The 15230-nt window shown below is 36.9% G+C and overlaps 2 protein-coding genes across 2 annotated transcripts; one reads left to right on the plus strand and one right to left on the minus strand.

The window, feature by feature from the left end:
* LOC126776220 (electron transfer flavoprotein subunit beta) lies at positions 1–1934 on the plus strand. Its single transcript, XM_050498532.1, has 6 exons — positions 1–176; positions 423–581; positions 686–844; positions 927–1007; positions 1422–1562; positions 1642–1934. The coding sequence occupies exons 1-6, from the start codon at positions 126–128 to the stop codon at positions 1810–1812; spliced, it is 762 nt and encodes a 253-aa protein (XP_050354489.1). The 5' UTR covers positions 1–125; the 3' UTR covers positions 1813–1934.
* On the minus strand, positions 1844–14705 carry LOC126776206 (DDB1- and CUL4-associated factor 10). The gene is made up of 11 exons (XM_050498512.1): positions 14283–14705; positions 10015–10128; positions 8599–8968; positions 8102–8257; positions 6959–7018; positions 6204–6400; positions 5828–5912; positions 5306–5388; positions 4668–4844; positions 3567–3714; positions 1844–2662 (listed from the first exon to the last, which is right to left on the minus strand). The coding sequence occupies exons 1-11, from the start codon at positions 14507–14509 to the stop codon at positions 2387–2389; spliced, it is 1893 nt and encodes a 630-aa protein (XP_050354469.1). The 5' UTR covers positions 14510–14705; the 3' UTR covers positions 1844–2386.
* Between the last annotated feature and the right edge of the window lie 525 nt (positions 14706–15230).

Genomic DNA, 15230 nt, shown 5'->3' on the forward strand with positions numbered 1-15230 from the left:
TTTACGAGCTGGCAACTCAGTCTATACGTAGCTGGACTTCGTACTGTGGATTAGAAGTTTTTGTTTTTATTAATATAAAATTTAGTTATTTAATTTAGTTTTGAGGTTTTATACTTAAAAATAAAATGGCTCGTGTATTAGTTGGTGTTAAGAGAGTTATTGATTATGCAGTTAAGGTAAGTTAATAAGGGTTCAAAGGTTATACTTGTAATTCTTAGTTTTAGATAAAATTTAATTTAAAAAACTAGGCTTATTACTATTTAGTTAACATTATTCTTTTAAAACAAAACACCACCTTTGTTATTTTATACTATGACATTGAAACTTGACCTGAAATTTTTGTATAGTTATATAGGCTATTGTATCTCTTAATTTCAATTTAATTTATCAACGAATGTTGTTCTTTGTAAATTGTCTTTTAGATTCGAGTGAAACCAGACAAGTCTGGGGTGGTAACAGATGGCGTCAAGCATTCAATGAATCCATTTGATGAGATTGCAGTGGAGGAGGCTGTAAGGATGAAGGAAAAGAAATTGGCTAGTGAAGTCATCGCCGTGTCATGTGGTCCAACACAATCTCAAGTATACTTAACATTTAAATATAATTTATAAAATTCAATTACTACTTATAAATTAATATTTATTCTTCTAAAAATTATACTAAATACAAAAAAAATGTATTACAGGAAACGCTAAGAACAGCATTAGCAATGGGAGCTGATAGGGCTATACACGTAGAAATTTCAGGAGCCGAGTATGATACTTTGCAACCTCTGCATATTGCTAAAATATTAGCCAAACTCACAAAGGATGAGAAGGCCGACTTAGTAATCGTTGGGAAACAAGTAAGTCAAACAGTTTATTATATATTATAGTAATCATCTATATTATTTTTTTGGTGTAACATTAAATGTATGATACTTTTAGGCCATCGATGATGACTCCAACCAAACAGCACAAATGACAGCAGCCCTTCTCGACTGGCCTCAGGGTACATTTGCATCCAAGGTACTTTTTCTAATTTTTATTCCTTACAACAAATTAGTGACCAGTATGAATAGGCATTTTAAAATAATAAAATTCTAATGAGAATATATGTATTTTAATTATATCTATTCTGTTTGATTTGCGTTTAGATAACCTTCTGATAATAAGTTTTATTTAACCTCAAAAAATAAATTAGATAACTCATGTTTATAATGTAAGATAAAGTAGTAACTAATACAAATATATATTTTAAGATGTCTTGTTCCAAAAATAACCATATATATATAAACATAGATGTTATTCACAATCTTTTTTAAAACAATATAATATTGATGAATAAATGAATAGTACACAATTTAAAAAATCATATATAGCAGCATAAATTATATAGTTCTACCTAAAACAGATTTACATTATCTTGGCAATTATTTACAGATAGAAAAGTCCGATGCTGGTTTGATGGTGACCCGTGAAATTGATGGTGGTTTAGAGACTGTCAAAACTAAAATGCCAGCTGTAATTAGTGCAGATCTTCGGTTGAATGAACCAAGATACGCAACACTGCCAAATATAATGGTAATAAATTTTGCCTTGCTACTTAAAATAATTTTTTTACTCTAGAAACTGATTTTCTTTTTGTTTTTATTATTTACAGAAAGCTAAGAAGAAACCAATGAAGAAAGTTAGCGCTAAGGACCTTGGAGTAGACTTGACCCCTAGAATCAAAGTTGTCAGTGTAGAAGATCCTCCAGTGAGACAAGCCGGTTCCATTATACCCGATGTAGACACCCTCATCGCTAAACTCAAGGAAGGAGGTCACATTTAAAACAACAGTAAACTACTATCCTGTTTATTTCTCTGTATAGTAACGTAAAGTCATTTTGTACATGGTTTTTTGAATGTAGATCTATATATTTGTTAAATATATTTTGTCAAGTTACAAAGATTTTTTATTTTCGTTTTATTCAATTTATTAAATAGCATTATTTTTACAAATAGTCTAGAATAATTTTAAATTTCCAGTACTCTACTTACATAGCAATGTCTATACAGTTATATATTAAGTTGAGTTTTTAGTAATTTTTTCGTTTAAGAATTTTTTTACTCAGTACAGTAATACAAGTTTTGATTCTGTGAGTGAAAATTAAAAAAATACACAATTTTTTTTCACTCGTCAAAATGTTTCAATAAAATATTTATACCAAAAGCCTGCTTTCAGTTATGTTAAATAACCTGCACAAAGTTTGTATAAGTTATTCCCAGCATCACACAAACGGATACATGATTACATGTCGACACTGCCCAATCTATACACTATAAAATACTTAATGAACACAAAAAGTTGAAATATACAGTCTGAGGAATGAGGGGTCTCATATAAAAAAATTAAAATTAAGTATCTAGTAACACGACTCGCCACTGTAAGGCTCGTACCAAACTATTTTCCCCTCGAGGCAACCGGTGACGAGGAGATGATGTCTGGGACTGAACTTTGAGCTGACGACGAGGTCTTGGTGGATACCGAGACTCTGACCGACGTCCACCATTTGAGTGGGTCCGTCGAAATCTTGCACGCAGTGGGAAAGCTCAGCGCAGCGGTCGTTGAGGGCTAAAAGACGCATACCGCGACCAAACGGCGAACACACCAGCCGACCATCGGCAGAAAAGCAGAGTTCCTGTTTAAAACAATTCTATTGTATATTAAGAAATTTTATGTATATCAATATGTTACAAAGAAAAAAAAAATACGTGACTTGTTGAAAATAACTTTGCATTCCGATAGTTTGTGGTGCTCTATGAAAATTGAACGCTTTTTTGACAGATGTGATAATTACTTCAAAACTAAAAACTCGTAAACTGAAACTTTCTTAACATTACAAAATTTTTTTTTTAAACATACCAAATTCAAAACGTTATATAATAGTAAATGTTTATTTATGTGTCTGTGGGCTGTAACCTTGTGATCAGATTTGGATTTTAATTTAGCACAGATAATACAAATCCGAGCTGGCCTAGTTGTTAGAACGCGTGAATCTTAACCGATGATCGTGGGTTCAAACCCGGGCAAGCACCACTGAATTTTCATGTGCTTAATTTGTGTTTATAATTCATGTCGTGCTTGACGGTGAAAACATCGTGAGGAAACCTGCATGTGTCTAATTTCATTGAAATTATGCCACATGTGTATTCTACCAAACCGCATTGGTGCAGCGTGGTGGAATAAGCTCCAAACCTTCTCGTCAAAAAAGGAGAGAAGGCCTTAGCCCAGCAGTGGGACATTAACAGACTGTTACAGTACTGTACTGTAATACATATTTGTGTTAACCGCATCAATTATGCAATCATGAGCTAAGAAACGAAATTAACGCCAAAGGAATTCTAAAGAGGGTTGGCGTCAAGCCAATTTAGCAACATTTTTGCCGTGAAATACAACCAAATTAGTAAATACATGTATGCCAAAACGGTGACATTTTTACATTTTTTGGCTTTTACAATGTTTATCGTAGTATATAAAAATTTATCGGATAAATAATACTAGACAATGGAACCGTAGTAATGAACGGTAATGGCGTCGGGTACCTTAATGAAACCCTTCCCCTCGTTGGTCTCCTCGACGTAGTAGAGCAGTCGGTCGCGGTTCTGCCGTATGTAGTGCGGCGTTTCGTCGTCTTCGCACGAACTGGAGCTCTCGCGCCGCGGCGTCTGCCCGGACGTCGACGGTAACGTACTGGACGCCAGTAACAGTTATTATATTACTTTTGTTATATTATGTAGTATATATATCGACTACCTCGTTGGCCTAGTGGCTTGAGGTATGACCGCAGACCCAGAGGTCCTGGGTTCAATTCCCAGGTCAGCCAATAAAAAGTTATTGGCTTTTTTCTGTCAGAAAATTGTCAGCAGCAGCCTGGAGACTGGAAGTAGGAAGTGTGACACTCCTGTACCTCGGAAAGCACGTAAAGCCGTTGGTCCTGCGTCTGAACTCTTTCCGGTCCTGTCGGATTGCCGTCCCTTCGGATTATGAGAGTGAGGGAATAGAGAGTGCATCTGTGTTTGCGCACACACTTGCGCACTATAATATCTCCTGTGCAGTTGGCTAATCCTTGTTGAGATTGGTTACCGTGGCCGAAATCGGTCTGGAGGACATTATTATTCGTATATAATATTTATATATTTTCTTGCATAGGTATAATGGAAACTTAAAACATGGTAGAATTTCCTTTAAAAGTTATTACAATTTACGTTTATTTAAATTGCAATAACATTAATTGTATGTAAATCGGAGTCCTTTAATAGCTCAGTAATAGTCTTAGGATTTTGTCTTGAATCGGTGAGAATGAAAACATCCATTTGACTTAAGACATTTTTGCACGCGGTGTGGGTCCCGAATTTACCGTCCCTTATATTTGCAATTGATTGATAAATTTGGGGGATTGTAAAAAGAGTACTCTTATAAACACTAACCTGAAAAGTGAAAGGGACATTTGTTGACATATGAACAATATAGATGTAGAAAAAACGACAAAAAAAGTCATTGATAATTGTAAACAATGTTCTAATTTCAATGCCACGTAGGAAATGCTGCCCCCGCCAAGTGGCCCGGGAGCGGACCGCACCCTCCGCCCACATCTCTTGCTACACCACTGTCAACCTCGCGTCACAAAAAGTGCGAGGACGCACCTGTCGTCCGGGGGAGCGCGCGCGTGCGCGGCGGGCAGGGCGGGCGCGGCACTGAGGCGCGGCAGCAGGCGCGCGGGCGCGGCCCGCAGCGAGCGCGCGCGCAGCACGCCGGGCGGCGCGATGCCCGTGTTGATGCCCATGATGCGCTGCATGTTGAAGTTGCGCCCCACCTGACCTCTGCGCCACACTCACTACTGTACTGGCCGCCGGCACAATCGGTACATTGAATTTTTTAAAATTATTCTAGGAAGCCGTGCGAGCGACCGGTCACCTTCGCCCATAGACGCTGGAACTGCAAGAAGTTTAAGCCACTTCTTATACCGCCGCGCGCCGACAATGTTGGGATCGGATGTTAAGTACCTCGTGCCCGTCACACTGGTTCACTCCCTCGTCAAACCGGAACACAGCGGTCTAAAGTATTAATATTTGGCGGTAGAACAACTACTTCCCCTGACACGGGCTCGCTCAAAGCTCTACTAATTATTAAACTGACGATCGATCGCTTACCGTTGAATCGATGCAAGCTGTTAATGTGAGCGAGGGGAACATTATAACGGCGAATGTGTCTTGTTGATTTGTACTTGATTATATCGTTGCTGTTGCTACTGTCATGCATTAACTTGTCTGTGTCGCGTTACCTGCTGTACATCTCTTGGAGCATTCGATGTTGTTTGATAGTAATAGACGCCTCCCACACGTCATTCTGTATACTCGACAGGCCCTGGACAGAAACAGATACCTCTTTACGTTAATCATGTAAGTAAAGGAGACATATCGTTATATATTTAAAGTTAATTTTTTAATCTCGTCCTTTTTACCCCGAAACTGAAATGTATAAAAGTTATCAGCAATCAAAAAATAGTATCCAGGGCCGGCTAGTACACGGAAATGCAATATTGGGTTTTAAGAGACAGCTGAGGAGATGGAACGAGTGGGTTACTTTTTAAAACTATCCAATCTCCTTACATATTTATGTTTAAAACGTTTCATAAATGAATATAGACTACGCCGTCTATTGGAGATAAGTTTAATAATCGCGCAACTCAAGCATATTAAATATGATTACATTTTCGTCTCAACCCGGCCCCATTGGTACGCGATGGGTCCGCTCTAGTCCGGCCCCGCCTCGGTCGCTCACATGAACAGTTCCATCGACTCACCGGCGCGAGTCGCGGCGCGCTGGGCCCGGCCTCGGGCTCCGCCTCGTCGTCCCGGTCGCGCTCCCGGCGCGCACTGTCCGTCGATCTGACGCGACATTTACGTTTCAATTATTTGTTTCGAAATAATGTGTGAAGGAGAACTACTATTCGACGAATTTTGGATGTGTCAAGCAGCAATTGTAGGTTTTTACATTAAATTAAAAGTTGACACATCAATTGTATTACGTCTTTTTAGTTTCTCCATTTTGTGCGTCATGTGTAGGAACCGCTGCTCTACGTATTCAGATTATACATATAACGGTTACGTACGGGCCGACATTATAATTTTTAAATAAATAAGAATATCAGGATTGTGGTGACTCAGCGTGCGACTCACGGGCGGGAGGGCGCCACGGAGGCGGGCAGCGCGGGCGGCACGGCGGCCATGGGGCGCGGCTGGCGGTAGGGGCGCGCGCGGGGGCGGGCGCGGCGCCGCGGCGGCGGCCGGCGCGGCGGGGAGCGCGCGCGCGTGCTCGGCGCCGCCGGCTCGGCGTCCGCGTGCGCGCCCGCCTGGATGTCGTGGATGCACGACCACTGCGCACACGCACACATTGATAAAAACTGCACGCAATTGCAAAAATAATTCTTTATAAAAGAATATGCATCAAAAACATAATTTAAAATTGCATGCACATGTCGCCCACAAGTCGAACGGTCTCTTACAGGTAAGCTCGGGTAGTTTATTCAGATTATATTATTTATTAACTGAAAGATTTACTTAATAAAATATATATAGTGGAACAGTCAACGTCGATTAATCGATGATCGATGTTTGTTTGAACAACCGAATAGTTTCTTCAATAACGTAAGCGAACAGTAACAGCCTGTTAATGTCCCACTGCTGGGCTAAGGCCTCCTCTCCCTTTTTGAGGAAAAGGTTTCGAGCTTATTCCACCACGCTGCTCCAATGCGGGTTGGTGGAATACACATGTGGCTGAATTTCGATGAAATTAGACGCATGCAGGTTTCCTCATGATGTTTTCCTTCACCGAAAAGCACGAGATGAATTATAAAGCGAACACTAAAATTTATTTAAAATCACTTTATAAAACAAATTATTTAACATACAGACAGTTTATGAGAGTAACATACCTCAGATCTGTCATCGTGACTTATATTCCTACTTAATGCACACCAGCCCTGCGGGTGAATCTATAAATATAAATTAAATAACATATTAAATAACATTTTATATACAATCTGTAAATAGACAAATGAAATGTTGTTGCTATAATATTTTGGGAAACAAATTACACATATACACACATACACACACACACACACACACACATATACGAAAACACACACATACCTACACACTCCACACAAATGTTCTGACACTCCATTCTAGTATACAGTAAGAAATAATTATTTATCATTTATTTTTTATTTACCTAGAACGATACGTCACTAAAATATGAGAGGACACTGCTTTCTGTAAGACCTGTATCTTTGAGTCTAGCTCAGACATCAGGGACTACATTATAATTTGTTACTTTTTATGTGAATAAAGATAATAATAATTATTATTATAGACATATAATGTATGAAAAAAGTACATAGCGATTCAGTGTTATGTTGAATACGCAATTTTGATACGTATGTCCTTTAAATGTTATATATATATTATAATGAATATCGAATATCAGATTGTTTTTGCAGAATATTCATAGAATTACTAATATTCCAAGAGTATTTCAATAGTAAGAGTTCACGTTGGAACTTCCAACTTTCACGACGTTTAAGATTTCCTCTAGATCTATTAAAGCTTGGATTAATCAGTATTGGCCCTTGTGTCCATGTATATAAAAACTAAAATGCCATAATGACTTACGTAGCGTTGTGTGTTAAGTTACAATTCCATAACTTAGTTTGTGCACACATTTTAGAAATTTTTGTTTACTTTCATCTGTCACATGTATGGGTTAAGTTAAAGCTACACCCGGATCGGAATGTAGATTCTACCGAAATTAAACCAATTTTCATAGCGATGTTAATTAAATACAAATAAAATTTATTATACATCGTGCATACGAATACTCCACATTTTTTATCATCTATGATTAATATTTATACAGTTATAAATTACACTACATATTTTACTAATTATTATATAAAACCTCGTTTTTTAAAAAGGTTTATTTAACATCAAGTTATTTTTTTTTTGTTTTAAACCCGCCAACAAAATGGACCGATATTTATTTAATTCGAATCAAATCATTGTTCATTATTCACCTGCAGTGCGCTGACGACCTCAGCATCGTTGCCATCAGGAAAATCTGATACGAACTCGACCCTGTTCTCTGTGCGCTTAAGGTCAAACAAGTGATCGTACATTGCCGCGATTGGAATCAACTGTTGGCTCATTTGCATCAGTCTGTACAGATTTGGCTGAAAGATATTTCCTATTGAATGTTTTTCATAATAAATTTAAAAGTAATCGCACGGCGCACGATTTTAATTCATTAATTTTAACTTATAACAATGTTCGTTATCTTGATGCATCGACGAGCTGTGCTCCTTTTTATATAATTTTCATTGTATATAATAAGATACTCATTCTTATCATTGAATATCAACAACACGAAATAATAAAATGTATTTAGAAAATGTAATTATATAGAGAATTACACAATTTACATCACTGAAATCTATTCATTTAAATTTAAAGTTTATAACATTAATAATAGGAAATTTATCAAGTTATATGGCTTTTTTTTATAAGTACTTACTTTAAATCCATGTAAGTGTTGAGCCAGTGTTGACAGATTCAAATCATGAATAATGACAAGTAATCCACCGGTAGTGCACATGACCATTTGCCTCGCGTCCGGCGACAGCCTACACCTCATCAAGCCAGACGCATGAAAGACTCTTTGGTAAACGAGATTAAACTCCGTGTAGGAATTTATATCCCATGTATATATGCTGCCGTCCAATCCGGATGTCACAAGTAATTTATCTTTGACAGAGAATTCTATGTTCTTCACCCAGTTCGAATGTCCCAATAGAGAGCGGATTTTTTTCTTTAAATTTCTAACGTCCCATAACGCTATTGTTGTGTCATCTGAGCATGTAGCAAACATTCTACCGTCGAGAAATCTGAAAAATTATGTTGTACAAATACTTTATATTTTTTGTATTAGTCGTTCCATGGGAATCTGTCTGCAATCAAATAATTTTCGTTGCAATATATGTGCCAAGAACATTATCCAGGTCTCAAACTATCCTTGTCATGATTCATTATGAATGTTACAGTGATAGCCTTGATAAAATAAACGGACAAAGTTATTTATAATATTAGCCATATATTGATTTTGGGTGTCTTAATACTGTACATATGTATTATACACTGTAAGGGCACAGACGCTACTCATACATAACCTGGGATACTATCAAATTGTATAGATACTACATACATAATAAAAGATAGTAGATTGTTTCACTAGTTAGACATATTTCAAACAGACGGATTCTGGTCACGGCTGCGTTTTTCAATGGAACTAAAATGTAAAATAATTGTCATAGATTTGCCATGCTACCGTATGTAGTATTTCATTTTTATAGAAAACAATTTGCAAAATTTAAAATTGCTAATAATTATAATAATAATTCTTTTTTATTGTTAATATTTAGAAAAACATTTACATTTAAAAATTAATTAAAATCTGTGTTGAAAAATTCAGCTCAACAAGCTTTTTTTTCGCATTTATGCCACATGAGGTGGAGGGGTTTGTGGGACTCGCCGGCATAGTGAAAAAACCAGCGGTTCCCACTCCGTCTTTTCGGGAGGGGAATGGGGAGGGGGGGGGGGAATCGTTTGCGCATACTATCGTGACCTCCCATTACATTACTCCCCAAGCTACTCAACCTTTTTGTTGAGATATCATTTAAAATTACAGTTCTATTGTTCTTGGTTTTGTTAATATGTTTTTAAACTATTTGTTATGCCAATATATATTACTTGCTAATCATCCCGGCTTTGCATGGGTAGATAATAAGAAAAATGTATTTTGGATTGGATTTGTGTAAAATCCGTTCTTAGTGAGCCTATGTCGGGGAAAGAGTAACTGTGATAAATTTTAAGTTATTCATGCGGATATTTTAGTTTATTTATATATAGATTATAAAACAAAATGATAACTTACTTAACACAATTGACACAGTCTGAATGTGCACCATTTACCGAGTGAATTCTCTGATGCGTTAATGGATCAAAAATTTGGATTGATTTCTTCTCACATGCTGCAACTAGAAGAGAACTGATAAAGAAAGTATTTTATATAAATTATAGAGTATGAATTATAATTAACTTTAACACAAAATAATTTAAGACGGTATAACTGAGTATGGTTTATCAAAATAAATAGGACTACATTTTTTTTTTCTCTCTACCCTCTCGAGAAGAAACAGTGTTGAAAATCGCGTCCAATATTTTGTCTTGTATAAAATATAAATCATACGAAAAGTGACCTATACTTAGTTCTAACGTGTCTATTTAATATAAATACAAGTACCTAAATAATAAACATCGCTAAAAAACAACGATAGTGAAGTGCAGTGAAAGTCAAAATACCATAACGGTTTTTCGTGTCGGATTTGATACCCCGTGTTATAAAATTCAGCAAAATGAAGTGCTTTCAATGTGAAAACGATCACACGGATGAAAATGCGGTGCAGTGTGATGATTGCAAAAGAAACATATGCTTACAATGCAGTAATTTAACGAGCAGTGAGGCGCGCGTAATGGGATTAAAAGGCAAACGTACACTCCTATATTTGTGCTCGCCGTGCCGTGAAGCTTTGTTCCAGGTGCCAAAACTTATCAAATCCTATGATGGACTGCGGGAGGAAGTGAACGACATAAAGAAACAGCTATCTGAGTCGAAAACAGCACCATCACCCGCGCCGGTACCATCGATTACTTCGCTTCCTGATACCAACGCATTGCTCGAGGAACTAGCAGAACGTGAACGAAGAGCTAACAACGTCATTATGGTTGGCATTAAGGAGAGTGAATCTGACAATAACAGTGATAGAATTTCATATGATGAGTTATGTGTAAAGACAATCCTATCTGATATTAATACGGAAAGTGACCATTCTCTAAGTATAGTGAGGGTGCTGCGCCTGGGTCGCCGCGAGCCTGGCTGTGGAAAGCCTCATCCAATCAAGGTGGTGTTCGGATCCCGCCAAGATTCTCTTTGGGTGCTTAAGAACAAAAGTAAGCTCAAAAAGGAGGTAAGAGTATATGATGATAAAACACCTAAACAACGTGAGGAATTGAACAAACTCCGTGAGAATCTGAAAGTTAGGATCGAAAAAGGAGAAAAGGACCTTACTATAAAATATATAAGAGGCACCCCTAAGATTATTCACCAAAAAAACTAGCAAACGAACATAAGAATCCTTATTCGAATCTCACTTTCATGTACACTAATTTATTTTCTCTACCCCCAAAATTTGATCTTTTCCTACTTTATGTGAACATAAACAATCCTTGTATTGTGATTCTTACAGAAACATGGCTTAATTACAAGGACCGCAATAGTACTTACAACATACCGGGCTATACCTTGTTCAGAGCTGACCGAAAGCATAAAAAGAAAAAGTCTGAAGGTAAAACTAGGGGAGGCGGTGTGGCAATGTATGTGAAAGACTGTGTGAATGGTGTGCCAATTGTGGCCAGACTGAACAACAAATATATGAGTGACGATATAGAAGCACTCTTTATTGACATTCAGTGTGACACACATCATTTTCTCGTTGTAGGTGCATACAGACCACATGATAAAGATGAAAATATATGGAGGCCTCGGGATATAAAACTGCTCTCCAGAATTTCTGAAGCCTCTGAAAATAACACAGTAATTGTGGCTGGTGACTTCAATTACCCATCTTTAAAATGGCCTTTACATACCGATCAATGTCTATCAGGACCAGAGGAGCTCTTTGTCAACATGTATTTAAATAGTAACTTCGTCCAATTGGTTCACAGCCCCACGAGGTTTCGACAATGTCAGGAGTCATCTCTACTCGACCTAATATTGGTCAACGAGGATACACTCATAAATGAAATAAATCATAAACCTCCGATTGGGAAAAGCGATCACTGTGTACTGGAATTTAATCTACAACAGAACCAAGTGATATTGCTGATGTCTTTGCGGAAGAATTACAGAAAGCCTACTGTAAGGAGCCAGACACGAACCAATGTACTGATATTACTACAATAAATAAGGTAAAAAATAGCTTATGTGACATAACATTTTCAGTTGATGATGTGGAAAAAACCATCCGAAATCTAAACACCCAATCCTCACCTGGACCTGATCAAATACCGAGTTGTATTCTTAAACCATGTGTCAAAACGATAGCTCCAGCTTTGACTATTCTTATGAATACATCTTTTCAGAGTGAATATCTTCCACAAGACTGGAAACACGCAATAGTAACACCTATATACAAAAAAGGTGATAAAACTCAACCTGAGAATTTCCGACCCATCAGCCTCACTAGTATTATCATAAAGATCATGGAAAAAATTATTAGCAATCAACTAATGCAGTTCTTAAGCCGTGAATGTATTATATCACCTAGGCAGCATGGATTTGTGCAGAAAAGATCAACCATAACCAATCTTCTTTCATGTGTTCACCCATGGACAAAAGACCTTGATAAAAATATACCGGTTGACGTTGTTTACCTGGACTTCGAACGTGCCTTTGACAGAGTTCCCCACAAACGGCTTCTAAAGAAACTGGAACATATTGGTGTGAGGGGTGCGCTACTAAATTGGGTAGAAAACTATCTTTCAGATAGAACATTCCAAGTACGGGTTGGTAACTCCTTATCACAACGGAAACAAGTGCTTAGCGGCGTCCCCCAGGGATCAGTACTCTCTGCCTATCTATTTGGCATTTACATAACAGACTTGGTAGAACTTATAAAATCTCAAGCAGCATTCTTTGCTGACGATGGAAAATTTTTTGCTAACCCTCTAATAAGCTCAGGGCAACTACAAGATGACCTTAACAGAATCCAGGAGTGGACCAAGGATTGGATCATTAGTCTCAACACATCCAAATGCAGTGTTCTTCATCTTGGCCGAACTAACCCTAAAATGGTGTACAGTTTGAAGGAGAAGATCATTGAATCTGTTAATGTCCAGAGAGACCTTGGTGTACTTATAACATCTGATTTGAAGTGGGAAAAGCACATAATTACAATAGTTAAGAAAGCAAACTCATTTATTTATGTAATTAGAAGGTCCTTTCAAATGATAACAATTGGAGTATTTCTAAAAATTTATAAAACGTACATAAGACCATTATTGGAATATGCATTTCAAATTTGGAATCCCTACTACCAAAAAGACATAAATTTACTGGAAAATGTACAAAGAAAAGCTACCAATATACCACATGCTCTACGCCGTAAATCATACCAAGAGAGACTCCATGCTTTACAACTTACAACCCTTGAAGAAAGACGTCTACGCGGTGACCTAATCGAAACATACAAAATCCTTAACCACCACTATGACTTACCAGATATACAGAATATCTACAACCCTAAAATCAACGATAGAACATATAGAGGGCACCAAACAAAGTTAAACAGAACTCCAACCTGTAAACAAGCTGCACATAACTTCCTAAGTAACAGAGTGGTTTCTAATTGGAACAAGTTACCCGAAGAAATTGTTTTGGCCACTTCAGTTAATGCTTTCAAAAACCGACTTGATACCTGGTTAAAGTCACAGAAGCTGTCACTTCTGCCAAAATGATTTTTCAACACGATTTACATAGACATATCAGCTTATCAGCTGCTCGTCTATAAATAAATAATAAATAATAATAAACATTTAAAGAATGTAATAAAGATACAAGAATACCAATGAATTATAATCAAAACATTGGAAATTTATTATAATGTTTTGCAAGCATATGTGGAATACAAAGGAATATTTATCTATTTTTATATTATAAATTTACCTAAAAGGGACTATTTCTTGAAAAATCAAAAATAGACAAATGGCCACATACAAAATTATGAATAACAACAAATAATGCCAATATAAATATTGTTGTAATAGGAATCAGTAAAAATAATTGGTCTTATGAAATGATAACAATATTATTTATAAAAATATTTGGTAAGAAATTAAAGTTATTCAGGATTTTGTCAATTTATTAAATAATAAATTCAGTTAGTAAGAGCATAATATCAATTTTTATTGAGTGAAGTTTCTTTTGTTTTGGTAATAGTGTTTACTCTTGATCTCTTTTAAGATTTGTGTATCATACTTCTGTGACATGGTTCAATTAATAATTATGTTTCATGAATTGTCATATAATTATATAAATAGAACGTTAATTAAACCTTAATCAAGGTCAACCTGCTTTTTACTTACCCTTCCGGGGAGAATTCAAGGTTGAATACGCCACCGGTAGGAAGAGCATTCGCCTGCTCACAGTCCCATGAAGCTATAGGCTTCATGCCACAATACAGGCTGCGTGCCATCGCATCGCTTGCACCAACCGGATTTTCGAACCCACTTTCTCGTCGAAGCAGTCGATAAGGGCTGTACGCTGAGTACTTCGCCATAAATGAACTATCTCTTATGGTTTTACTTCCCATTTTGATAATTTAACAATGCCACTGATTTCACGCTATTTTAATATTTAAGTACATAACATATCACACAAATGTAAATTTAACTAAAACGTCTCTCAAAATTTAGCCCTGCAATGTTTTTTCCGCATTAATATAATAGTAAAAATAATCAATGCAGGTAGCAAAATGTAGAACATGTACCACAGACTGCTGCAGATGCTCTAAATAGCAGCTGTCAGACGCTACAACAGCTGACAGATATCCTTCCTTCATGTTTACCTTTTATTTCAAAGACAGCATTTGTAATCTATGGTTCGGACTTGAAATAATGCACAGAATGATATAATTAAAATTATTAGAAAAACTGTGCTACAATTTTTGTTTGATTTTTATATACCTACCAAATTTAGAATCGAATTTTAAGACATGTTAATTACTTTAGATATGACTGCCTCGTTGGTCTAGTGGCTTGATATAAGGCCGCAGACTCGGAGGTCCTGGGTTCAATTCCCAGGTCGGGCCAATAATAAGTTATTGTTTTTCTGTTAAAAAATTCTCAGTAACAGCCCGGAGTCTGGAAGTTGGAAAGTGTGTACACTCCCGTGCCTCGGAAAGCACGTAAAGCCGTTTCCAATGAACGTGAACTGTTTCCAACCGTGCCGTCCCATCGGATTTTGAGAGTTATGGAATAGAGAGTTCACCTGTTTGCGCACACACTGGTGCACTATAATATCTCCTGCGTAGT

Source organism: Nymphalis io, chromosome 19 (assembly GCF_905147045.1).
Source record: "Nymphalis io chromosome 19, ilAglIoxx1.1, whole genome shotgun sequence".
In the NCBI taxonomy this organism is placed as follows: Eukaryota; Metazoa; Arthropoda; class Insecta; order Lepidoptera; family Nymphalidae; genus Nymphalis; species Nymphalis io.